Source organism: Polyodon spathula, chromosome 11 (assembly GCF_017654505.1).
Source record: "Polyodon spathula isolate WHYD16114869_AA chromosome 11, ASM1765450v1, whole genome shotgun sequence".
Taxonomy (NCBI): Eukaryota; Metazoa; Chordata; class Actinopteri; order Acipenseriformes; family Polyodontidae; genus Polyodon; species Polyodon spathula.
The window spans coordinates 14,022,196-14,048,672 of NC_054544.1; the positions used below are offsets into that span (position 1 = coordinate 14,022,196).

The 26,477-nt window shown below is 36.7% G+C and overlaps 2 protein-coding genes across 5 annotated transcripts; one reads left to right on the plus strand and one right to left on the minus strand.

Annotated features, from left to right (window-relative positions):
• Positions 1-1,112: 1,112 nt before the first annotated feature.
• LOC121323408 (heterogeneous nuclear ribonucleoprotein A3-like) lies at positions 1,113-7,264 on the plus strand. 4 transcript variants are annotated; one of them, XM_041264462.1, is made up of 11 exons: positions 1,113-1,213; positions 2,287-2,409; positions 2,660-2,806; positions 2,911-3,121; positions 3,338-3,427; positions 3,881-3,973; positions 4,110-4,169; positions 5,726-5,845; positions 6,057-6,182; positions 6,275-6,342; positions 6,431-7,264. In XM_041264462.1, exons 1-10 carry the CDS (start codon positions 1,208-1,210, stop codon positions 6,325-6,327), a joined length of 1,029 nt encoding a protein of 342 aa, XP_041120396.1. In that variant the 5' UTR covers positions 1,113-1,207; the 3' UTR covers positions 6,328-6,342; positions 6,431-7,264. The 4 variants fall into 4 exon arrangements, with proteins under 4 accessions (XP_041120396.1, XP_041120397.1, XP_041120399.1 ...); XM_041264463.1 differs by having other exon boundaries at positions 6,275-6,310; XM_041264465.1 differs by lacking the exon at positions 5,726-5,845.
• Positions 7,265-9,076: 1,812 nt separating this feature from the next.
• On the minus strand, positions 9,077-24,049 carry LOC121323407 (nuclear factor erythroid 2-related factor 2-like). Its single transcript, XM_041264460.1, has 5 exons — positions 23,857-24,049; positions 14,042-14,308; positions 13,430-13,525; positions 13,057-13,239; positions 9,077-12,400 (listed from the first exon to the last, which is right to left on the minus strand). Exons 1-5 carry the CDS (start codon positions 23,893-23,895, stop codon positions 11,156-11,158), a joined length of 1,830 nt encoding a protein of 609 aa, XP_041120394.1. The 5' UTR covers positions 23,896-24,049; the 3' UTR covers positions 9,077-11,155.
• Positions 24,050-26,477: the final 2,428 nt, after the last annotated feature.

Consider the following 26,477-nt stretch of genomic DNA (forward strand, 5'->3'; position numbering starts at 1 on the left):
ACCTTTCAGGCACACATAAATAAATGTTTTGCTTAACAGTAGTTAAAATACCATGTCCTTTGCCAAAGAAAGTAATGCATTAAATTCTCAAACAGTGTTTTAATCATAAACTTATGTCTCCACAGTGTGAGTGATCTCAGAATATAAATTGGTAAAAAAAAAAAATAATAATAATAATGCTGTATATAAACGAGACAATTGATGGATTTGGCATAATACATTGTAATCCAATAGACCAGTAGATGGCAATCTTTCTCATAGTTCTATTTCACTTGAACAAAGTCTGCTTTGTTCAAGTGAAATATCACCAGTTTTTCAGATTCAGTCTTTCCAAAAAAAGAAAGAAAACAAATAATCTTCTGTTATTTTTAGCTTGTTTGAGAATGTGGTACACTACAGATCCATTTGAACATAAATTAACCCAAGGCTCTTCCAAACGTTTCCATAATATTCCCAATTATTTTATCGCCTACGCTTCCATTTTATTTAACTTCTCTCAAAGCAGTTGTCCTTCCCATGCAGGTTTTGTCTTGTTCCTTTTTTTAAAACTTCGCCCATGTATGTCAAAATCCTAGTCCTACAGTACTATTACAACAGTTCATTTACTTTTATTAATAAGTATACACATTTTTATGCGCTTTGTTTACTATAACCCTAAAGACGTGAGAACAAGTGACACACACGTTAGGAATTTTAAAAAAAGTTAACAATTTGTGCACACAATGTATCTCTGTGGTTGTTTTGTTTCAGTAAATGCAGTACTGAGATAAGACACAAGGCTCAAAGCAAGTACTGTAAAGTATTGTAACACAAACAATACTGTAATGTAACAAAAATAATAAGCATATATATATATATATATATATATATATATATATATATATATATATATATATATATATATATATATATATAAATGTGGCATTACATGAACTTTAGTGGAATAATGTATCACTTCCTGAAAGGCAAAGTTAATGGCAAAAAAAAAAAAACCACAGTATAATAAGCTAATGTGCAAAAAAAAAAAAAGAAGAAATGTCTCGAAATGTTTGTTTCTAGTAATATTCGCACTCGTGTTGACATATTAAGGTATCAGTACTTCAGAGCTGTGGTACGTATCTTCCTTTTTTGCTTTTTCTAATGTCACGTGGGACGCCCCACTTCCTTCTTCCGTTCTGAAGCGAGGAGAAACAAGATTCAAGACAAAATGGAGGTGATACTATTACATACAAATATTAATGTTTACTATAAGGATTAAAATTGAACGCATATAAGAAAAGTTAGATGCAAACGTGATCTATATTTGTATTTATTCTAGAATGTACATGTTTTGTTTGACGCGAGCTTTTGTTGGATTCTGCCTTGTTTCGCTAGTAACTATTCGAGGTGTTGCATTCGTAAAATGAGCGTTAATGTTAGTAATTATGGTATTCTGCAGTAGATACTGTTTTATTCGGCATTGTTTTTTGTTTTGTTTTTTTAACCAGGTTTGTGTATTAAAAAACAAAAACAAAGTCTGCATTCTGAAGTGGTTCTATCAAGGCTTTCTGATTTTAAAACATGAACTTATTTGTTTAAAGTAAATGTCTGTACATACAATTTAAGCGTTAATACTTTCACATTTTAATGGGTGCATTTCAAGCTTTAAAGTCATGAATGATTTTGCATTGCTTGGCTATCTGGAGGAATACAATATGGAGGAATGGCGGGTGGGAAGAGCTAAAATGGCGTAGGGTTTCCTTGTTTGCAGAAAATTCTAGGCTGTGCGTTTTGATTAATGTGCTGACTAATTTTGACTCGGCATGAATTAATATACAGTTTGTTATTTTGAACTGTGTGAAGAATCATTGGTGAAATAGAGATGCAGTCTTATGACTGCCGTGCCGGGAAGGAAAAAAAAACGCGTAGTGATAGAATTAAACTATGCATATGTCGTGAACTGGGCAGCAGAGCAGTTCCACTTTATTTGCGTATGATGAGGTCGTAGTCACACGCCAGTACGTAAATATTGTATCAACACTTATTTTAAAAACAACATGCAAGAAATCTACACTTAGGCTGAACTGTACAGAACAAGCAGAGTGCAGACATACTGTCCTGAGCCTCACCCCAATTTTTACACTTGCTGGAAAAGTTTCTTCTTTAAGGGAAGGCCTCATGTTTTATTATTAGTACTGTTGTTACTGTGTTGGATGAGTAGTGACATGCTCTTGTTAAACGGGCTACTGCAGTACTGTGTATTAAGATTATATACTGACTTGGTTTTTTCCTTCATTGTTTGGACAGGGCCATGATATTAAGGAACCGGAACAGCTGAGAAAACTGTTCATTGGTGGCTTGAGCTTTGAAACCACTGATGAGAGCCTGAGAGAGCACTTTGAACAATGGGGGAAGCTTACAGATTGTGTGGTGAGTTGTCTGTAAAATTGACTGCATGGTCATCCACAGATGTGCAAAATACACTAAATAGTCTGTGTGGGGATAATATGTACATTGGTGCATTTATAAACCCGTAAACAGCAAAACAACATAAAACACCAATAAAACTTTGACGTTGGTGGGGGTTCAAATATGTGTGTTTATTGAAGCAAAGTAAGAATTGGACGTACCTCATGTTTAATAGTCTTATAATGCCTTTTTTATGTAATCTGTATTGTAGGTAATGCGAGATCCATTAAATAAACGATCCAGAGGGTTCGGGTTTGTAACTTACTCGTGTGCAACAGAGGTGGATGCTGCCATGGAGGCCCGCCCACACAAGGTTGACGGGCGGGTTGTAGAACCAAAAAGAGCGGTGTCTAGAGAGGTAAACCCCATGCCTGTAACCAGTGTTATTATTGATTCGTAGTACAGTACATAACACAAGAGTAGTAATCAATGCTGCTTCCTCTCTGCCCTTCCTTTCCACAGGATTCTGCAAGGCCTGGTGCCCATTTAACAGTGAAAAAAATATTTGTTGGTGGGATCAAAGAAGATACAGAAGAATGTCACCTGAGAGACTACTTTGAAAAATATGGAAAGATTGAAAGTGTTGAAGTTATGGAAGAACGGCAGACGGGGAAAAAAAGAGGATTTGGATTTGTCACCTTTGATGATCATGACACTGTTGATAAAATTGTTGGTATGTATTTTGAACAGTGTATATGCATAATTAAAATACCTACAATTGGAATATTGCATCACTGGCAATACTTTTAATTAAGTCCAGTATTGAATGTACAGTTTGTAGCAGTGTGAGGTGGTCATAAAATAGAATTACATAATACAATAAAATTAAGAGCAGAACTTGTAGCTGTTAAATGACAGCTTGTTTCACCAAATTACTTTTGTTTTTCAGCTCAGAAATACCACACAATAAATTCACACAACTGCGAAGTCAGGAAAGCACTCTCAAAACAAGAGATGCAGTCTGCTGGTAATCAGAGAAGTAAGTTGAAATTTAGAAACATTTACCATGTTTTTAAGTCCGAACATGCTAATAAGTTTAAATACATTAGTGGTTGTTCTGTTTAATTTATAATGCCAATGCTGTGGAACTTAAAAGGACATGTAAACATGCATTTGGCAGTAGAAATATGTTCAGTAATGCTGAAAAAAAAAACATTAATTAAACAGTCGATATGCAAATAGTCAATAAACTGTAGTTGTGGTTGACTTTGAACACACTTTACAATACTTCATGTTAAATGTTTTTAAAGTGCATGAAACAAACAAACCTATGAATTGGTTATTTGTTTACAGGAGGAAAACCTGAGCTTTTCCCCATTTTTCCTACTGTCCTGAGTTTTTATATATATATATATTTTTATTTTTTTAGCTAAAACGGGTGCAGGCAGTTTTTTAATATGCCTATATATTTTTAAATGCTCTGTTTTTGTAGGCCGAGATGGGGGATCTGGCAATTTTATGGGTAGAGGTGGAAATTTTGGAGGTGGAGGCAACTATGGCCGGGGTGGAAACTTCTCTGGCAGCGGTAAGAACGAGGGAGAATATATCCACTTTAATCTGAAGTAGTGATAAGTGTGTTGTGTTATGTCAGGTGCGTGTGTAATTATATATATATATATATATGTAGAACAAATAAAAACAGTAACCGCATTGTGTTCTAGGAGGCTATGGAAGTGGTGGTTATGGTGGTGATGGTGGATACAACGGGTTTGGTGGAGATGGTATGTAAATTATTTTCTTTATTAAGCAATATAATCACATGTCTGATTTTCATGTTAATTGTAATGTGGAAGGTAAAGCTCAAGTCTTGAAAGCAGGGTAGGTCACGGTGTACAGTTCTGTTTATTAGTCTGCTAATAAATACTTTGTAGTATTAGGATGACCACTAATACTACAAAGTACATATTAGCAGATTAATAAACAGAATGCTGTAGATGGTGACTGACATTTATTTAGCTCTTGCATCCCTGTGAATACATGTAACAGGATTTTTGTAAAAAAAAAATCAATATTTAGGAGAACACAAGTGCAAATAATTATGTATAGGCTTTAATTTACCAATATACTAATAAGCAAATCATTTTTTAAAAATAAATAAATAAATAAAATGTGTCCTTTATGTAATTTGTCAACATTTTTTAAAATGGATTTCCCGTTTGTGGCCAGTAGAGTTAATATAACAATGTATTGTGTATTGGAGTCTGTGCATTTGATAGATTCTGTAAGCTATGCAGGCTGTTTTTTGTTTATTTTTTGTTATTGGTTTTGTTTTCCTCTTTGAATATATTAAAGGTTGTTCATAAGGAGCCCACAAGTGTTACTTATGTTTGCATGAAAGACAAAAGAAAATCCATTCTCAGTTCTTGTGTGTTATATTTTGCTGTTAAACTCTTCCACAGATTGATGTTCTGTGAAAGTCTGCTACATTTACTAAAATAATAATAGTGCTTTTAAAAAGACCAAATTTCCATTCGCCGTTTATTTAGATTATATGGAATTACTAAAGTATTACTGTGCATGCTGGTTAATCAACTAATGCTCATAAATTAACCAATCAAAAATTTTAAACGTGCGACAGTCCAAATATACATGCAGTCCTCTCACTTAAGACACAATTGGTTCCCAAAAGTCGCATTGTAAGTCGAAGCATCATAAATTGAAGCACATTTTCCCATGGGAACTATTATAAATTGGGGTTACGTTCCTGACTCTTCAGCCAGATAGTATAGTTTTACAAAAGTGACCCGTTATATTGTACTCATGCAAATATTTATTTAAGTCTTTACACTCTGCCCGGTGGTTATGCACCGAGACACCTACGTGGCTTGTTTAACAGTACAAATTAGGGGCTTTCCTATGATGTATTTAGTGTGTGTACATGGTGCTCCTAGCAGGAAATACGATCGCCTGATATTAAGCCCCTCATCATGTGATAGAGTTCACAGCTTAGGTTTAGTTTTGAGTCCATTGCACTTATCAGATGGCAGATAAATTTAAAAAAAAGTGACATGCATAAAAAAAAAAAAAAAAAAAAAAAAGTCAGGGCGTCCACGGCAGGTACTGCGGTTTGGACACCGAGCTGCGCACATAACGCATGGCTCAGGTCTGGCCATGTCGTAAAGTCGAAGCAGGATAATAATGCAAAAGAGTCGCAAGTGCTCTGCGTCATAAATAGGGGGATCGCCTGTATATTAATATGATTAACAGACTTTAGGGTTTAATATTCTGGGCTTTTGAACATAAGCCAGTGATGAAATGATACAATTCTTCCTGGAAGGAAACTATGGAGGTGGCTCTGGCTATGGAGGTGGTCGGGGAGGGTATGGAGGTGGCGGTGGAGGTGGATATGGCAACCAAGGTGGTGGATTTGGCGGATACGACAATTATAGTGAAGGAGGTAAGAGTTACAAAAGTTGCTCAATTCCTGAAAATTAGGCATACTTTCATCAGATTATATTTTTGTTCATAATGTTTTGTCATAATCATTACATTTTAATATATAGTTTTGCTGACTGCACTGTGTTTATATAAATTTTTATAATTCGGCACCTTGCACCCAACCTTGCTAAGGTGTATTATTTTACCTGTATTTTGCAAATTTTGTTTAGGAAACTATGGCGGCGGCGGCGGCGGTGGAAACTACAATGACTTTGGAAACTACAGCGGGCAGCAGTCGAGTTACGGACCCATGAAAGGGGGCAACTTTGGAAGGAACTCGGGTGGACCTTACGGCAGTACGTACAATACCTGGATGATGGATTGACTGCTATTATCTAAGCTGCAGTTGTTTCATTTACAGATTAACATTTTTCTTCTTTTTTTTCAGGCAACTATGGCTCTGGAGGTGGCTCTGGTGGATACGGTACGAGGAGATATTAATTTTTTGTAGAATTGGTAAGTTACATTTAATATTGCACTGTTGTGTAGAATACCTATTGTTAACTTAGTGTAATAATTTTCTTATCCTGTATCCATTCAACAGGCTACAGTTCTTAGCAGGAGAGGAGATGAGCAAGGAGTTGTCAGGAAAGCTGCAGGTTACTATGAGGCAGTCGTCCAAGTGCATTAGAGGAACAGCAAAGTTACTGCAGCTTAAACAGGAGAACAATTCTTGTTGAGGACTGTATCCACTAGCTACAGACTGCAAAAGTGTAGCTACTAATGAAATACAGTGTCTATTAGATGTACATTCCTGAGGTCTTATTTGTTGCTAGATTTTATTTTATGTTTTTTTGTTTTTTTTGCAAGTATAATGCCCATGTAAACTGTGGTAGTAGTACCAGGAATAAAAACAAGGAACCTTTTTTAACTAAACTTTTGTAGTCAGTTTTTCTATCGAGTCTAAGATGTCTTAAGAATGTTAGTTATCTATTCTGTGGTGATGTTTCTTGCTATTTGCTTCTATGTGCATTATCTGTGTGCCTGTATTAAAAGGAAGTAGGAGAAAGTACTTCATCTTGTGAGTTGCAGGTCACTGAAGTTAGGATCGATAAACTATTTCGAATTATATTGCAACATGATTGCATAACATTTAATCCATGTTTTTGTTTGCTTGTTTAAAATAATAATAATTTTCTTGCAACAACTTTTTTTTTGTAAAAAATGTCATTTATTGTAAATACCAGGTACATTGACATTTTGAAGTGATCATCAGTTTAAATATGTCTAGCAAAATGAGATGGCTAAGTGTAGTGTATCATTGGTTTTAGAAAGCAACCAGTTAAAATGATTGTGCTATCTGTATATTACAAAACTGTTTTCTATATACGTTTTATTAAGGCTAGCTCTGACAAATAAAATTCTCTGGAATGCTTAATACTATGAAAATGACTTATTTTCTAACCTGAGGACAAGTAGCTTCAGCTAGTTCTTGGTTTTGAATGGTGTGGTGCTGTATAAATTCCAAGGGGCAGACAATAAAATGCAGGATCAATTTAAAACAGAAAAAGTGTGGCTCAAAACAGATGAATTAAGACAGGACTTCTTCAGCTCAAGCAGTGTGGACAAGTCAGTATAATGTTACACAAAGACAAGGCAGCAACGACAGCTACATCTACAAAAGAAATCGTGGTAACTTTGATAGTGAGCATCTTTCTCAAGACTAGCTATATCTTCCAAGACCAGACGACGGTATGGAAGAAAGTCTAGGAAGAGTTCTTCAACTTTTGGAATCTCCATGAGTCATAGCTACTTCAGGTGACAGTGAAAATGCACAATAGGTCTAGACTTTAGACCTGAAAGGAAAGGGAAGTGAGTATAAGGTTTGCTTTTCAAAGAGTACATGAAATAAAGAAGATGGAGCAATAACATAAGGAAAGGTAAGAGTAACCACTTTGCTTGATTTACAGGTCGGATATGAAGCCGTCTTTCATCATTATCGGTGAAAATCAAATATGACATCAGTTAACATCGAAGGTTCTGGATGGGTAAGGCTGAGGTGCATTTTTAACAGGATAAATCTGAAATTGGATCCATAGCTCAACCATATGCCTTGCTTTTCATATGCGTATAAGTTTTCTGAGTTTCTGAAGCTCAAGAAATTATTGCATCACTGATTTAATATCGGAAACACTGACGTACTATTCTACAGTATCACTTGCATGACAGCTTGGTAGCTCTTAGATCAGAAAATTAGAACAGACGTACATTCTTAAAAACTGTCAGTGGTGAATTCATGTGTACAGCATACTGATACATACTTTTATCACAGGTTTCTTGAGGTAATGTCTATATCCTTGGATATGCCCAGTGGAATTGATTTAATGGTGACTGCTTTCACTCCTACCAGCAACTGAAACATACATTACAGGAATATGCAATTGAAATCATTTAGGGAGGTGTCCTGTGGGTTTCCAAGCTTTCAGTACCATGTAATTGAACTATCAGTGAGTGTGTGTGTGTTTTTTACAATAAGATGCTTTGCATGTTTTAATTTTGTAAATACATAAGCCTGAACATTTTAACGTTTGCATTATAATGGTCTTGTACATGTACCAGTACTTTTTTGTTTTTTTATTTAACAGGTATCCATTGAATATTTTGTGTTTATTAAAAAAAAAAAAAAAAAAAGTTCAAATGAATTATGTGAATACTGAGTTAGCATTTGTTAAAGTTCATTCAGTTATGATCCCTGCAGAAATTTTTAATCTTTTTTTTTTTTTTATTTTTATTTTTTTTATCTTAAGCCAGCATATTTTACATACTGATACCTGTGCCAATCAATGGCATTTAACATATGTTTGTGTTACTAGTTTTGCTAGTTTCTTTTTTGGCATACTATCGTTGCTGCTCACATGACCTTGGGTATTTCAATTTTCAATTTTGTTCTAGCATTCCAGTCAAGGTTACAGAGATGACAACTTTTACTTCATTCTGCATGACTGCATTCGATTATGGATTACTTAACAGTATTCAAAATGTTTTGAAGAAAAGAAATTAGTATATTGTTCCTCTTGCAAAGCTGGTAACTAGGTTGGGAGATTGGATATTATAAATGGAATTTACAGTAACCTTAAAGGGGGTGAGGTCAAGAAAACCCCTCCCTCCCTAAGGCCTTGGTCATACAGAGCTATACTGTTCTGTAGCTGTTGTATAGATGAAGGACAGCTAGGACTTTGATTAGTGTTGACTACTAATCTATATTAATACATTTCAAGATCTATAGCACTGTGGGATCCGGCAGTAGATTACAGTGAGATGTGAAATTCCTATACAGGCACTCGAGTATTTATTTTGTAATTTTGTACTTAATTTGGTAAAGTACCAACATAAGTTTAATAAAGACAATTCCTTATTGAACTTGTATTCCTGTTTTAATTTTAATTCTTTATCCATACCAAAAAATAAATGTATGTATGTACAGTATGTTTCAAACCTTTGCCTAAAAGTGAAATAGATTAAAATCATAACCAGAATTTTGTTTTCATGCACAGCAAAAATTATCTTATGACAAACTTCAATTTGAGCATTAATGCATTCATAACAACTGTTTAACATTTCATGAGATGAAGAATCTTCAGCTGTCAGAGTTCATATGCAGTGTACTGCCAAGGTTAATAAAGGTGTTGGGTTTGATTTTCATTTTATTTACACACACTAACACGGTATATCAAAAAATTCCTAAGAACCATATTTTATGTATGTGTCTACATTTAAGGTTACTGTTACCAACTGAAATGTGTTCTTTATCAGGGAAAAAAAAAAGCTTAATACAAAACAGCTGGCTGGCAAACTCTGGAACCAGGTTGTTATTCCATTTCAGTCAAGTTTTTTGTTCTATCCCGGCTCTATGCAAACATAGTATTTCTGTTACTATTTTGTTTCCTAATTTGACATTGAACTTCACTTTGCGTGTGTGCTTTTATGTTTCTGACAGAATGCCAACTATGTTTGTTTGAACTTGAATGTTTGTATCATATGTATGGGGAAAAAACACTTAGTGATGTATGTATTCTGAGGTAAAGCCATGGACAGCAAGAACTGCTGGAATCTGCTCCCATTAACAAAAAAGTTGTAAATATTCCATCTGGATCATTCTTGTTAGAGTTGCACTAGTTCATGTTTTCCTGCCTTACTAATAAAACTAGGGTGATAATTTAAACAATTCTACAAAAATGTTACCTTCTCTTTCTGGAACGATTCCAACAACCATAGAGCATCACGGTGCATCGCCGAAGGATAAAGTGACAGCCATGGGAGTGGTTTCATCTTTACTGGAACTAGCATGCATAAATTCACTATCTAGGTCCACTTCTCCATTCTGACTTGCAACACTTTTAAAAAAAAAATAAAAAATCTGTATGCCATGAAAAATTTACAAAATTTCATAACTGACCTTACATAGGATTTGATATGCCTGGAAGACATGAATATTGCAGTAGACAAGGCCATTTCTGCAAATATACCCTTTGGTAGTTCCATGAATAAGGAAACAACTTCCCTAGTAAGTATTTTGTTTTTGGCTGTTGAGTCTTGGCAAATTCTTATCCTATAGAGACCTTTGTCTTTTATTAGAAAGTTAGGAAAATGAGTCAATTAGAATGGCTTAACATATTCCATACATTCATTATTTTATATTGGCTCATTCATAAACTATAGTATCTTATTTTTAGTAGGCGTTCCCAAACTGCTTTGATGGCAATAAGAAGTGAAAATAGGCGGGGGGGGGGAATTTTCAGCTTTGCGTGAGTTTTAAGATACATGCTTATACAATAACCCATAAAGACTGAAGAACAATTCTGATGTTTATACTAAATGGATAGTTTATTTACCTTTTTTATAAAGCACAAGAAAATTAAAGCCAATCGATCAATTCAAAAATCCTTAAATCATTTATAAAATGTCTTTTTAAATCACACAATGATTTGCAACACAGGATCATTGGCATACTAAAATGTGATTCTTAAAAATCTATGTAATATTTATATAGCAAATAAGAGAATAGAAATTATTTACAAACCATAAGGAAAATACTTTTGGAAAAAGCAATAGCAGTACAAAATAAGTCTAAAGTAGATACATGACAAATCAGCATAGTTATATACAGTATTCATAAGCTATATGTTAATGTAGCTGAGATATACTTCTCTTTTAGAAGTACAATGGCTAAAGGATAATATAGTTTGCATAGGATTTGTTTACTTTAAGCACAACCAGGAGAGAGATTATGGTAATGCAGTACAAAAAATGTCCAAGTAAGCAAAAAATATTACTTCACTTTTTTCTTGAGTTGTGACTTTTTGCTCTTTGGAATGAGAAATACGCTGCCGTCAGAGGTCTGCTGAAGTGAATATTCACTGGGGGAATAGGGCTTCCCATCCTTATCACGCAGCATGCTGAAGACTTCAAGATACAGGTCGTTGAGTTGCTGTTTTAGCTGAAGTAGGCTTCTGTCATTCTCCTCCTTCTCTTTCAACTGCTTCTCCTTCTCGTCTTTCAAACTGTCGAGGTCGTATTCCAAACCCACAATGTTCTCCATTTTCCGCTTGCGACAGTTCTGAGCCGCAATCTTGTTTTTGCCTCGTCTGCGTATATCCCGAATCAGAGCCAGCTGGGCTTCATTGAGCTGGTGCTTGGACATGATTTCATTGAAGTCATCCACAGGAAGGTTTATAATGTTGTCTATGGGGAAAGGTATCTGAAGCGCCTTTGCACGCTGCTCATCTCTCGAGAGACGAGACTCCAAGCGTCTTCTGCTCTTGTCTTTAGTAAAGGGTGGTTTGATGTGACCAGGGCTTGTAGGCAGTTCCTTCTTTGGTGTTTTTGGCTCCAGATTGAAAGTTTGGTTTGTCTGTGCAGTAGAAGGTGATGCCTGATAACCATCCCCATGGTAGGACAATGGAAACATTTTTGCAAACTCGGGCTGGACGCTTCCAGGACTGCTGTCCATGTCTTCCATGTCGGAGTCACTGTTTCCGAAAGCTGCATCTCCATAAATGGAAGACTTCACTGAGCCTTCTGGTGAGGATGCAACAGGACTTGCATCCATTGACAGGCCTGAGTCAGAATCTGGTAATTCTGGTATGTTCTGAGGTGGGTTACTCTCAAAACCTTCAGGCACTGTAAAGCCAGAGATATCCATTGGTTTTAGAGGTGGCTTGCTCAGCAGGTCAGCTAACGGTGTGTTCACGTTATTTGTTGGTGGAATGTTGTTAATGTTTGTGTTTATATGGGAAGGGTAAAACATTTCACAAATGCTGCCGGAGCCGAAGGGTGTGTTCAGATCAGAGGTGTTTATAGTCATCTGATTTAGGTTCTCAGGTGGAATGACATTAGTATAGGTGCTTTCAAATGAGCTGAGAAATCCTCCAGGGCAGCCTGGATCGGCAGCGCTTGCCATGGCTTCTGCTGGATTAGACATGTAAAAGTTGTAATTTACATTCTGAATCTCTGGAGGCTTGTTTGGGATTGTGTAGCTGCTCAGCTCTGTCAAATCTGGCATGTTTAGACATTGCTGTAGAAAAGGAAAATAATAATTAAAATGCATGTTTTACAATCTTAAGAGAAAACTCAGTCAGCAACTACAAACATACTGAATCACAATAAAGCAATTTTTTTGCATGCAAGCACAAATGATCTGAATGACTATACTGGTTCTTTATCTGTTCATACTAATTACATGCTTTTTAAACTTATATTTACTTTTGTTTTTAGCCTTGATGAAAGCCTTATTATTATTATTGCACTTTTAGTATACATGTTGTACAATAATAAATAGTATACTTAATTGGAAAAGAAAATGCAGGGTATAATTGCTGTAAATCCCCGATACCTGAATTATTGGGGATTCTGTGAGTGCAAAACAACCCAACAACTGCCTTTACATTAAAATAAATGCCATCAAGAAGACCAGACCCTTTCTACCAAAGCCTGGCATTGAATGCTCTGATGTATCCTTTTTTATGTTCAAAACATGTGAACTGTGGTAACTCAATCGCTCAAGAATTACCTGAGTGCATCAGCTGCCTGCCTGTCCATTTAATATCTGTGGAACAAAGGTGCATTTGTTCTCTGAATAGCTGGCTTATTACCTCGAGTGAATTCTTTGGGTGTTTGTTACTCTCAGAATCTTTCTCTATCGCAGCTTATGAATTTGGCTATTGTAGTTACCTGCAGCTCAGGGATGGAAAGCAGCTCTTGCCAGGCTTGCTCAATGTCCTGTGCAGATTTGTGATCCGGCAGTGGAGACGTGAGGAGAGAAGCCTGAGCTTGCTGAGGCTGGTGGGGAGCCATTAGGACCGGGCTGCTTCCAGTCGGGTCTGGAACTAAAGGCTCGAGTGCAGCTGGGGAAACCTAAAACAATAAGCAAAAATAATATTACCTATAATATAACAAAAGTAATGCATTTTGCTGTCAGTATGCTTATGAGACTGAAGTGCAATTTATAAACAAAATGTAGGCGCCGGTATTGTGCTAACCATGCCAATTATCTGTAATGCAAAGTCTGTTTGTATTGTTTATGTTAAAGGCATTCTTAATTTACCGCAATGTCTTCTACCAGCGGGAATGACTCTGCCAGTAGCTGCATGCATTCATCAAACGACAGAGCCGCTCCATCTTCTTCTGAGATAACAACATGCTGAAAGGAAAAACACGACAGCTTGGAAACTAAACATCTTACAATGGAATTGCTTACTTGTTACCAGCTGTGTAACAGAGCCTTAGAATCCAGACCTATACACAAGCTATTTTAAAAAAGTTCATAATGAACAGAAATCTATTTTCATCTAAGTAATAATTTAGTCTTTGTATCGGTTCATTTAAAAAAAAAAAAAAAAAATGTTATACATTTTCCACAATATTTTAAGACAAGCAAACTGGGAACAATACATAGTTAAGAATTGTTCTGCTTTTAAAAGGGGAAAGACATATCCAGTTAATACAAATATTTCTGGCTTGGAACAGCTGGCAAAAATACAATAAAATGCAAAAATAGAACAATTTTAGTCAGTCCCTTGAATGCCGTTACCATAAACCTACATGTTGTTAATAAGCCATAGTTTTGTATAATATATTAAGTGCACTCATTTGCCTAAGCTCCCACTCATATTAAGTGGAGCTCCCACCCTCTTCGATATCACTATCACCAGTGTACCTGTGAGGCCTCTCTGGGCACTGGGGAAGCTTCAGGTTTAATGTGTTGTGCTAGCCGGGGAACAAACTCCCCTGTCTCTTCATCCAGCTGCAGCTGAGCAAGCAAGGCTTTCTCTTCCTCTTTCTGGAGCTGCTCCTGCCTCTCTTTCTCAAGTTTCTTCTGTTTCTCAAGCTCGTACTCCTTCTGTCTGTGGCTGTAATCGAAAACTTCACGCCCTGCACCAAGATCTATGTCCTGCCTCCACAGGATGTCAATCAAATCCATGTCCTGCAACACCACCCAGGAAAGAAGACAACAGTCAGGAAAAAAAAAGTCTGAAACTGAAAATTCTGTCTGGCCAAAAAGAAATACATGAGAAAGCCAGCACCGACAAACCTCTGCATGGGAATTATCAGAATACCAGGGGTGATACACCCAGTTTCCATAAGAAGAGGCTGTTGGTTAATTTCGTAACCTCTCAATATTGTTACGAGGTGATTGTAACATAGAACAGCCATGGATAATAGTTGCATTTCTCCTTTTTCTCATTGTAGGATGGTGTTTTCACAGTCACCAAGTTAAAAAAAAAAAAAACAGACACAACCACAAATACCTAAAAAGGAATTGAAAATTATAATATATTTTTAAAAAAAAACTAAAAGTCCACCAGAAAAGACAGAACATAATGCACACCTGATTACAGAACAGTAACTATTGTTTCCTGTTTTTCATATTTCGCTTTTTTAAAAGAACACAATAAAAAAAAAAATACAGAATGTTTTCTTTTTTTTTTTTACTTTTCTTTTTTTTTTTTTTTTTTTTTAAATGTACTGTGTCTCAAGTCTTTTCTTAAAAATCCATGTTACTTATTCTTTTCAAACCAAGAAGAAATGAGATGTGCACACATTTACCGTACCGGTACATGTTATCTTCAACACTGAACTGTGGTTTGAACGGTTTGTGTTTCCTTGAGCTAGACAGTCACCACTTGTGTGGCTTAAATTTCAATCCAATCAAATCATAGTGGGGGTATGGCTAGCAACAGGTTTGAGCAGCCCAAACTGAAAGGCCCTCTTCAAGTAAAACCATTCCTGAAGGGGTTTGCTATTGAGGGTCAATATGCTCAGAAACAAAGAGATGTGTCTCTGTCAGAATTTTCAATTCCACATACCTGCCTAATCTACCAGTTATTATGAGCTTTGTTTGTTTTATGAATACAATGTAATTTAATACAGTTACAATACATGTATATTTTCCAGTTTTATTTTCTTTTAATGCGCTAAATACAAAATAACCCTTACTTTGAGCAGAAGCTTAAAAGTAAGTAAACCCAGATTATAACAGCAGGTTATTGGGTGTTCTTGAATATGAGCATCAGAGGGTTTGGGGAACCAAATACAGGTTTGACCCTTGGGTCACACAAGGAGTCTGAATATATATTATTTTGTTTAACTTGGTTTGTTTCCTTGCCTTTGATCGTCTTGCTTAATACACAGCAGTAGATGATCGGAGTGAATGCATTATTTTTTGAAGGGCTAAAATATACTTAGTTAAGATAGCAGCAATCCAAACCAGCTAAATGTCTTCTGTAAGATGTTATAAAGTAAAACTTTTGGTTTGTAAACTGTGTTTAACTGCCATCAATTTTTAAAGGAAATTTTAAAATGTCCTTAGCACTTACAATACAACCACCCGTCCCCTATTTCTTGTCTTAAAGACTCTTTGGGTCTTTACTTGTTTTTTTTACAATTCAATTTGGAATATGCAGACAATATAAAAAAAAAAGGGGGGGGGGGGCAATAAAAGAGGGAAGTGATAATTGCTAATAATAATAAGAACTGGTTTGTACTCTTTTAACAGCACGCTGGTATGTGGTTCTAACACATTTCAGCAGTTCATGAATTGTTACTGGTAGTGCAAGGAAAGTCTTAAAAGCTGCCCATCATGTCTCCATCAAACTTGTTTTTTCATTTATTTTTTATATCCCTGTCACAAAGATTGCTGCAGTGGGGGACATCAGACCAGAAACAGGAAATAAACGATAGAGAGAGGTGGAGTTCGGTGTAGCTAAGCGAATGGTTTCGCTCAGCATTTAATGAGTGAACAGACACATATACCCCCCCCCCCCCACCCCCCCCCCCCCCCCCCCCCTTGTGCAAAGCACACATGGCCTCAATGGCCACCTCCCCCCTTAAAATACCAAAAGTCTCGCTCAAAGTCCTGGGCCAAGAACAGGGACTTTAAGGGGTTGATGGGTGGCAATGTTGCTAGTAGCCAGGCTGCTACTGGCCATGCTGACAGCAGACGTGCTGACAGTGGGGCGAATCTCTCTTCCCGCTGTACCACTGGCAGCAGAAATGCCGACAGCTCCCAGACTGACTCCTTCAGCCGGGGCAAGTCCAGCAGCGGAAAAGCTGCTGAGGTTGGTGGTCTCCAGACCTCCCCCAAGATCTCCAGCAGTGAAACTGCTGCGGTGGAAGGTGGTCTCCTGACCTCTCCCCCCTTTATAGACGGCAGCTCCCTCTGGGGGGACTCCAGCCCCCAGAACTCCAGCAGCGAAATTGCTGCGGGGAAAGGTGGTCTCCTGACCTCTCTCCCCTTTCTCATAGCCGGCAGCTCCCTCTGGTGGGGCTCCAGCCACACTGACCCCTGCGGCCAAGCAGAGCTGTCTGCGACCCCTGGCGAAGCAGTTCCAGTGACCCCAGGCAATGTGGAGCAGCTGCCAACCCCAGGCGAAGCAGTTCCAGTGACCCCAGGCAATGCGGAGCGGCTGGCAACCCTAGGCGATGCGGAGCAACAGGCAAGCGGGGGAAGCGATACCAGCAGGCATTCATCCTCTGCCGGTGGGGGAAGCGATACCAGCAGGCATTCATCCTCTGCTGGTGGAATGGGACCTAGCAGGCATTCACCCTCTGCTGGTGGACGGGAACCCAGCAGGCATTCACCCTCTGCCGGTGGAGGTGGCGGAGGCAGAGGCAGCTCCTGCTGCTCTGCTCCTGCCGATGGAGGTGGCGGAGGTAGAGACAGCTCCTGCTGCTCTGCTCCTGCCGATGGAGGTGGCGGAGGTAGAGACAGCTCCTGCTGCTCTGCTCCTGCCGATGGAGGTGGGAGCGGCGTGTAGTCTATCCTTATTACAGGGGAATGGTGCGGCTCTCCCTCACTTGCAGGGGACCGGTGCGGTTCTCCCTCACCCTCCAGGTGGTGACGGCAGGGGAAGTGATACCAGCAGGCACTCATCCTCTACTGGTAGAGATGGGAAAAGCTCCCTCTCGGGCTTTGGATCCCTGCGGTCCCCCCATCTGGGCACTGGAGACACTGCTACCTGGGCTGCCGTTCTGTTTATAGCTGCCTCCAGGTAGCTGAGGACCAACTCCACACCTTCCTCCAGGTAGTTTGGGGTCTGTTCCCTCTCATACGCCTCACATCGCTCTCTGTCCATCAGCCACAGGACCAGGATGGCTATGGGCATGGACTGGGCCTCCAGCCCAACACTGCCTCTTCTGACCTTTTTTTTTTTTTTTTTTAAACAAGAAATTGTGGTTCCTGCTCTGGTCTGCGTCTAGGAGGCGCTGGTAATCCCACAATGACACCACGTGTCACAAAGACGGATGCAGTGGGTGAAGTCAGACCAGAAACAGGAAATAAACGACAGAGAGAGGTGGAGTTTGGTGGAGCTGAGCGAATGGTTTCGCTCAGCATTTAATGAGTGAACATACAGTAAATAAAAGGTTTGTAACAAACAAAAACACAGGACACGACACTCGTCGCCAAAATAAAAGACAAACAAAACAGACTATACAGACAAACACGGTGAGCAGATATTTAACTTAATACTATTACAATTACAATTACCTCCATCTCCAATCCCGTTCTCGACTCACCGAACACACAACCCCGAGTGGGTGAAAACACGCAGCTTTTATGCAGCTGTACCGTGACTCGATTGCTAATCAATCATTCATCTGGAGTCGTGGTAAAACTGCATGTGAATTAATAAAGTGCAATTCCCCGTGCTCACATATTATTATGTTTTACTTGCACGTGAAGTGCTGTGCAATCCTCGTGCCCAAATACAAATATGCATTTTAAACACTTGTGTTACACAGACCTATTTATATCCCGTGTACCAATGATTATACACCAACATTAACACACAACACAAAATACACACAGGGGCAGGCACTTTGCCACAATCCCATTAGAGTTTTTTTTTTTTTTTTTTTTTTTTTAATAACTTCCTAAAAAGGCCATACAAATACTAAGCCATCCATTATGTAGAAATGATGAAAGTCACACCCAATGTAAATTGTACATGCAAGTTCACATTCGGAATGTAATCTGGTATAAATTGCGCAACAGCCATCAGATTGAATATACACATTGTGTATTAGAACACTAGCCTGCCAAGTGATGGCCACTAAACTCGAGGGACATACCCAGGTGAAGGGACACAAAATGGAACAACCTGTCTCACTCATATTACTGTGCTCCTTAGAAGTTAACTGAAATAACAACTGAAAGCAATTTGATTTGATAATAAGTAAAAAGCCTTTGGGATTTAGTATGGTCTTTGATAAACAGACCATCACAGATACCATCAGCTTTATAACTCAGTTTCCAAGAGCCTTGTTTACAATATAAAATATTTCATAATTGTCATGGCCTGTTGCCAAAAACAAAACAAAAGAAAAACACACACTGAGGAAAGTTATACAGGCATGTGATTTATTTTTTATTTTTTTTGTTTTAAAGAAAGACAACTACACTTCCTCAAACGACTAGGATCTTGCCTCACTTCACTGCAAATGGTCCACTGCAAGATTTCCTTAAAGTCGGGGAATACCCAAAGTGGAATGAATTTCCTGATAGTTTACTGTATTAAGGAAGTCTAAATAAATTTAACATAATGGATGCTTTCTGTTAAATAAGAACATGAGTTGAAATGAGAAGAGACCGTTCGGCTCGAAGTCCATCCCTTTCTAATACACCAATTGCCCCTACTTTCTATAAGAGGATCTAATTTAACAGGGCAGAACTATTTTTTTATTTTTTTTTTACTTGTGTTTTAGATATTTACCTGGTAGGCTATTCCAGGCATTTGTAACGCTAAAAACTAAAAACCTCACTCAGTACAACTGTTGGCTACAATTGTATAGCATTTGTATCTCTTTATTTATAAATCACTGCTGAAATTGTATCACTATTGCTACGGATTGGTTTTATCCCTTTAAGGACATGTTCTACAGTACTGAGCTGTTTAACAATAATATTCTTTCAGGGTAAACTTCAACATTTAATTTATTTCAGAGAACACAAACACTCCCTACTGATACTTTCTTAGACTGGTATCAGTAAAAAGAAATAAAATAGCCAACGTGTATGCATTTTACAACCGAATTATTTAGTACCATTCGGTACTAAACTCTAAGGTTGCCTGCCTTTAATCATTTCACCTCAGCAGCAGTCAAATCCTGTCAATTAACAAGGAAAGCAACCGGCTAAATGCATGAGAATGAGAATTTCAGCTGAAGCAACCAAAATAAGAACAGCACAACTCCAACTCTTAACTATAGATATATTTGTAGGCACGTCTGCATGTCGCCTTGCTAATTTGAAGAATGCAATGATTGTGTTCGTCAAAGTATGGCCAGTAGCGCTTACAAAGTACATTTGTTTTATGTGTTGCATGCTGTTAACAGATTGTAGTACACAAATGTATTGCATATCTCATTTTAAATTTTTGTTGTCGTCCGTCCCCCCCCGTCCCCCCTCCCACTGTTGCTGCTTGTACTATCTGATCAGAGTGGAGTCATAATATTTATAAAAGCTGCCCTTCCTGCAAGATTGTATCACTCTGCATCATATATAATAATATAGTCACTGCTTCCATCAACCCTTTCTGCTTTAGATAGGCAGTAATTATGGTAACATTTCTTGGAGAAAGTCATGTCTGGTTTAACCGCCCTCTTTGACAACATGATTTCAGTGTTTTGAGGGTCTTCTTGAGTTTACTATCATTAGAGCTGCATAGCTCTTGCTTCTAAATATTAGTTCGATTTTCGAGAACAGAAGTGTTCAGATTACAGATTCAGAGATAACTTGAGCTATTTGTTGAGTGTATTGCCAAAATGATTACTAATAAGTGTAGAATAATATATATTATCATTATATATATATATATATATATATATATATATATATATATATATATATATATATATATATATATATATATATATATATATATATGGAAATTGTACTTTAGGTGAAAATCCAGATGACAACTTGAAAACTCAAGTTATTGTAATCAAGTTAACTATTTAAACCAGATTTATCTGGCTCTACACCTGTAAATAATTACCCAACCAATTATTGGAATACAATCCAAGGGGCTCCAGGGTAACAGTGTGCGCATCAGATAATAGTTTAACCAACTGACTGCATTCAATTTTAACATGCCCTTCCCTTTCTTTTGTAAAGTATATGAACTTTTAAACTACTGGGTTACAACCATTGATACCTTGCATTTTCAAACCACAAAGTGGCAGCTGATATATTTACTGCAAAAGACTAGCAGATATATGGACAAGAAGTTGAGGAGGATTATAAAAAAAAAGTCAATAAAAATGATGTAGCAAGTAGCTCTTAACAGATAAATAAATGAAGGCAAGGCTGTTGAAAAGGCAGATAAACCTACAAACACTCCCTATGTTTTCGTATGGCTGGTGGGTGTTATTGTATATCTATCATTGCTATTGTACATTTGTCAAGGGATTTGTCTATTCTTTCACAAAAAAATGTAGCAGGGGTGGAATATCTTGGCATATGGTTAAATGACATCATTTTAAGGCAGTGACCTTACATGAACTTTAAAAATATTATATAACATGTGTCTGTTGACGTTAAAACTCAAGGTACAGCCATTGGTTAAATAATCCTATTTCTCTTGAATTATAGTTTGAAATTATTTAGTTGCCAACCTGTTGAAGGTACAGAAATCACTGAAACATTGGTTTCAAATATGAAAATAATAATAATAATAATAATAATAATAATAATAATAATAATAATAATAATAATAAAGTATTGAACTGAATTAAACAGAGTTGCTAATGAGTCTATTAAATGTTTAACAGTACCACTGTATTGGCAGGCCAGAGGATACCGTTATAGACAAACTGGTATTTTTGAAAATATTTTTAAAAATACAGGCAATGTCTTTCAATATATTTACCATCAATTATATTAAGGTACCGACACTAACTACGTTAACTTTTTGCGAGGTGTTTCAAACAATGATAAGAAGCAATGATAACTTTACTGAAACTAAGTTAGAGTAAGACATTTTAAAACATGGTTAAATCATTCCATGGTGCTGTTGTTCATGTTTTTATATAACTTTACAAAGTGCAGATTATGAGGAAAAGTTTGGTTTTACTGTAAAAAAGAAGTACTTGTTTTTATTTATTTTAAAGAAAAATGCATCATTTAAATTGAGGAAGTCAAATAAAGCCTTTAATATGATTGTTTTCTTGACTTTCTTTACTTCAATACATCACTTTATTTTATGAGTTGTTTTATTTTATCCTTATTTCTTTTTCTGATTTTGCTTTTATTTATCTACAGAGATGGCAAGCTTCTCCACATTGCTCTTCTAATAATTCTCTTCTTTATGGTTGTTTTTTGGATGTGAAATTCTGCCATCTAAGGCTTAGTTGATACCTAAATTGAGACCACAATGCTTTTTTATTCTAAGCCAGATTCCAAGGCTCCAGAGGTCAAAAGCTAGTTTACTCACTGCCCCTCTCCAACTTCCAATCCTGTGTTTATCTTAACACTTGATAGATACAGCCTATAAGGCATAAATAAGTTGTTCTTCGTACGTTAGGATGTCTTCGTATTAAATGATTTGTATCATTTTTATCAGTTAATAGTTAAACATATTTACACGATTGCTTACATTATATTTGTGTTAACCGCATAACTATGTTTCCTAAATTGTATCCATTTAACTGAAATACTCAATAAGAAAGATGTAAAAAAATGCAAATATACTTGTATTATGTCACTCCTGAAATGAATGCAGGTAATATTTCTATTGCATAACATTATGTGGTGTGTTGAGGGTGTGTGTTGTTTTGTGGCTAGGCATTGAAAACATGATGAAATCCACCACAACACTGAATTTAACATCCAACAACATAGAGTAAGAAATGAAAGCCTTTAAAAATGCCTTGTACAATGCATCCCAAGACATTTTAAAAGCATACTTCTCATTTCTTTAATTTACCAACTTCAGGATAAATGTATAGGTCCTAGAAAATACAAGCTAAAATGGTCAATCAGTAAAGACACTACCCTCAGCACAAACTTCTTACAACAGGACTAGGCGACTACACAGTAGTGAATTGGATCCCTCTCCACCCTCCCTCAGTATCACTGATTGGCTCTAAGAAGGACAAGCTGGTTCTCATTGGCTCAGTGCTTGAGTAAGCGCACCAGAACCAGTTCATGAAACCTTAGCTTCACAAGAGATCTAAAATGGAGCCAGACTGAACAAGGCTGTCGCAAAGGGAGTGGTACAATCGAAGTTCAGTGATTTGTACAACATATTTTGTTTCCTCAGTGTACTATACATGAAACACCTGTGTTTCAATGGGCTCTGCCCCACCCCTCACAGGAAATTCTACCAGGCTCAGCACTGGTCTGGCCTGTTTCTGCAGTGGAGAACAGTTACAAGTGTCTCAATTGTTAACAGGATTGGAATCAAATAATATTTTTTACAATATCCACTTATTTTTACAGTATCCACTTGGCTGTAATCATGGCCAATATTAGAAAAAAAATGCAATCATCTTAGTTTTACATCAACAGAGTAAGGCAAAAAGTAGTACTCTACCGTTTTTTTTTTTTTTTTTTTTTTTGTAACATAAATCCTTCCAAACTTTTGAAATAAATAAATGGATCTGTTTTTAGGGGAACATAAGAAACGCACACACACACACACCACCACCACCCGCCCCATGTTTATTATCTGTTGCCTGCGATTGTGCAATCTACCCACTGCAGACTGAAGAGTCAAACCCGCTGATACTATCTACATAGATCACACGCTATGGGGGACCGGACAGGCTCAAGGGAGGACTGACAACCAACATCCAGGCACACTGTAACAGTATAGAACATGCGCACATGGGAGAAAGAAAAACAGTTTGTTTTTTTTTTACTGGGCAGATTGCTACATAAAAATGAAAAAATCTTTAGAATGTCTGTGCTTTCGTGAAATACGGTCATATAAGAAAGGAGCATCTCAGTATCTCCGAGGTTTATAAAACCCCCTACGAACCCCAGTGACTTGCAGAAAATTCTACAATGTCTGAGTGGCGCAGGATCGGAAACAACGCCATGAACGTTTACAATTTACTGTGCTCACCAATGATGTACCGTACTTAATTGGATTGTCAAGGAACATATATCAATATCCCAAACCCGGGTAAAGGGAAGCCATTAATACAATTCTAAAATAGGATTGTCATTATGAACTTGACACACTTAAAACCTGTAACATATCTGTGTATTTTAATACGAATAAATACATTTTAAACTTTTAATAATAATAAATACAATGTAATGACACCCACAATGTGTTGGGCTATTCTACTTCTGTGGAAGCTGATACTTTTAAATTGTATTGATTATTATTATTATTATTATTATTATTATTATTTATTATTATTATTATTAAATGAAAGACGGCACATACTGTTAAGCCCAGTTCAAATTAGTGCTGCTGTAGGCTACAACTAGGCTATGAAGCCAATCGTAAAGCAATTTACCTGTTGACTCTGGTATGTTTTTGGCATTTCAATCTCCATTATTTTGAGACGTTTTAATCCTCTTCTTTATTGTTAAAATCACAAATGAAAATAAATATCTTAAAATAAATATAATGTTCCAACAGCCCAGAACGTATGCAAAGTATCACTTTGGAGTTTGGGTATATTCTCTCGTCAATTGAAAAATATATGGAAAGCCCCAGCACCACCCAGACCCAGCCCACTTGGGCTGCCGCAGCCAGTCAAGGGCGTTCAGAATTACTGCAGAAGGGTCGTCCCATGCTGAATTATACAGATAGACGATTTAGTGCAGATAATTAAATAATGCACACAGTGAGATGTTTGGATAATGCTGATAAAATAAGGTTCTGGCACCAATCATTCTGTGTTATGCAATGTTAAACTGACAAGGATTAGAACATTTTAATGACAACAAAGCTCATAAATCGAAGTGGTTCCATTATCGTCTTTTATTCTCACTAAGGTTGAAATATAACCTATGTTCAACACATTATTAAGAAAACACATGAATTATGAAACAAGATAGTGAGAGAGAGGGAGAGAGAGATAAAGAGAGAGTCACATGCCAATGCACGTGAAATTTCAGACGCTACAGATAAACGCTATTTAAAGTTTAGTTAATGTTTATGTACGAATATATATATATATATATATATATATATATATATATATATAATTTATGTACGTTATATATCAAGGCCATTATGACTGAAACAGATATTCAGTAGTGAAAATGTAGCTACACAATGTAGATTATACAGAGTATATCTGTATAATAAAAAAAAAGACAACACAGTGGGCGGATGGGTGTTTAAAATGTTTTGTATAAGTTCATGTTTTAATGGTTACGTGAAAAGATATTGCCTCTCACCCAAGGTGTGTTTTAATGTTAGCAGCGAATAAACAAATACCTTTTTTTTTTTTTTTTTTTTTTTACATAAACCAGTGTGCCAAAGGATTATGAGTCTTTGTTATTTAGCGGCCCTTAGTGGTCATAGTTGGAATGCATGTAATAAAACTAATGGCGTGAGGATCGACATACATTTTATAAAAACTAAAATGAGTTTTTGTGAACAATCATAAATTATAATGTAAAAGGGATCTGTCATATCTGATCAAATGATTTGTAAATATTAAATAAATGCATATGCAAAATTACCTATATTTTTGATATGGCCAGAGGTTTAAACAATAGGACAATGTTATTGGACAACACTGTCAAGGCCACCAACAGAACAGTGTTTAACAGAGGCTTTGACATTGTGGTGACAATCAGCTTTGTAAAATAACTATTCACTTTTTTTCATAATATCCTTGATGAAATACAATTGTATACAGAGTATGAAGCAAATATTTCAGTGCATTAGGTCTTTGTCATTTGGAAACCAAAAAGTCACATGACTCAAGGTCAAATTGAAGGGTGCCTTTTGATTTTGCACATAAAGTTCCATAACACTGATTAACAAAATATTAAGGACTTGTTTATGCTTAATTAAACATGAGTGTTAAATAAGTATTATAAAATGTTACCAAGTTAAAGTTTGATCACCACCATGGGGCACCGAGATAACTGAATGGGTCACAAAAACAATCAGAAAAATAATTTTCTGATTGTTTTTGTGATTGTTTTATTTATTGCATTCTTCCAATTTTCTGCTCTTTTTGTTTACTTTTTTTGGGAGTGAAATACAATTCACACCATCTATACACCAATATTACACACTTTACATGCTCAGGAACTAACAAGGAAGTACCCTATGAGAGGTTTTAGTGACAACTTTTAACAATATACGGAGAAGACATACACGCACATGACCCCTGTTAAGAGTGACTTTTTAGTAAGCATACTAGAATACAATATCTTTTTCTCTGTTTTTCATTATGAGCATACTCTATGACTGACAGAACTCTAGGTCAATGGAATGATATGGTCAGCACATTTATTGTTCAATAATAAGGTGAACACTGAAAGCCTTTTCAATTCAAGACATGCTGAGTAAACCTGATATTAAAGGTACTGCAGATTAATGCAGGTCAGAGAAGATGATCCTGTCACTGTCTGACTGCTTGCTTGTCTGCCAAATAATAATAATAATAATAATAATAATAATAATAATAATAATAATACAGCCCTGTAAGGTCAAAAGTTTCTATTGCTTCCGATGATGTAGGTCACAGTCACATTTCACACATCGCATAGTCGGTTCTCAATACTTTAACACATTCCAATGCAATCAGCCTTTCACCAACGTGTAACCAAACTTCCTAATGTGTTTATTTTAACATTGTGTCACAAGTTGCTCCTTAATAAACGGAGGAGGGATACAATTATACGTTCCTCCAAAGGATCGTTTCTTAAATACTGTCTGAATTCGACAAAACAAAAAAACAAAAAAACAAAACAAAACAAATTTAAGTGCTTTTGTAAGGCGCGGGCACGTCACGCGTGCACGATTGGCAGCTCCACGTCGACATTCTTACAGATGCAGACTTGTTCTATACAGAGAGAGGGAAGCCGACGCGGAGGTACTTCGGTGTAATGCCAGCTGTTCATTTAGGAGGGCCGACAACAGCACCATTCAAAAATACATAATAATAAT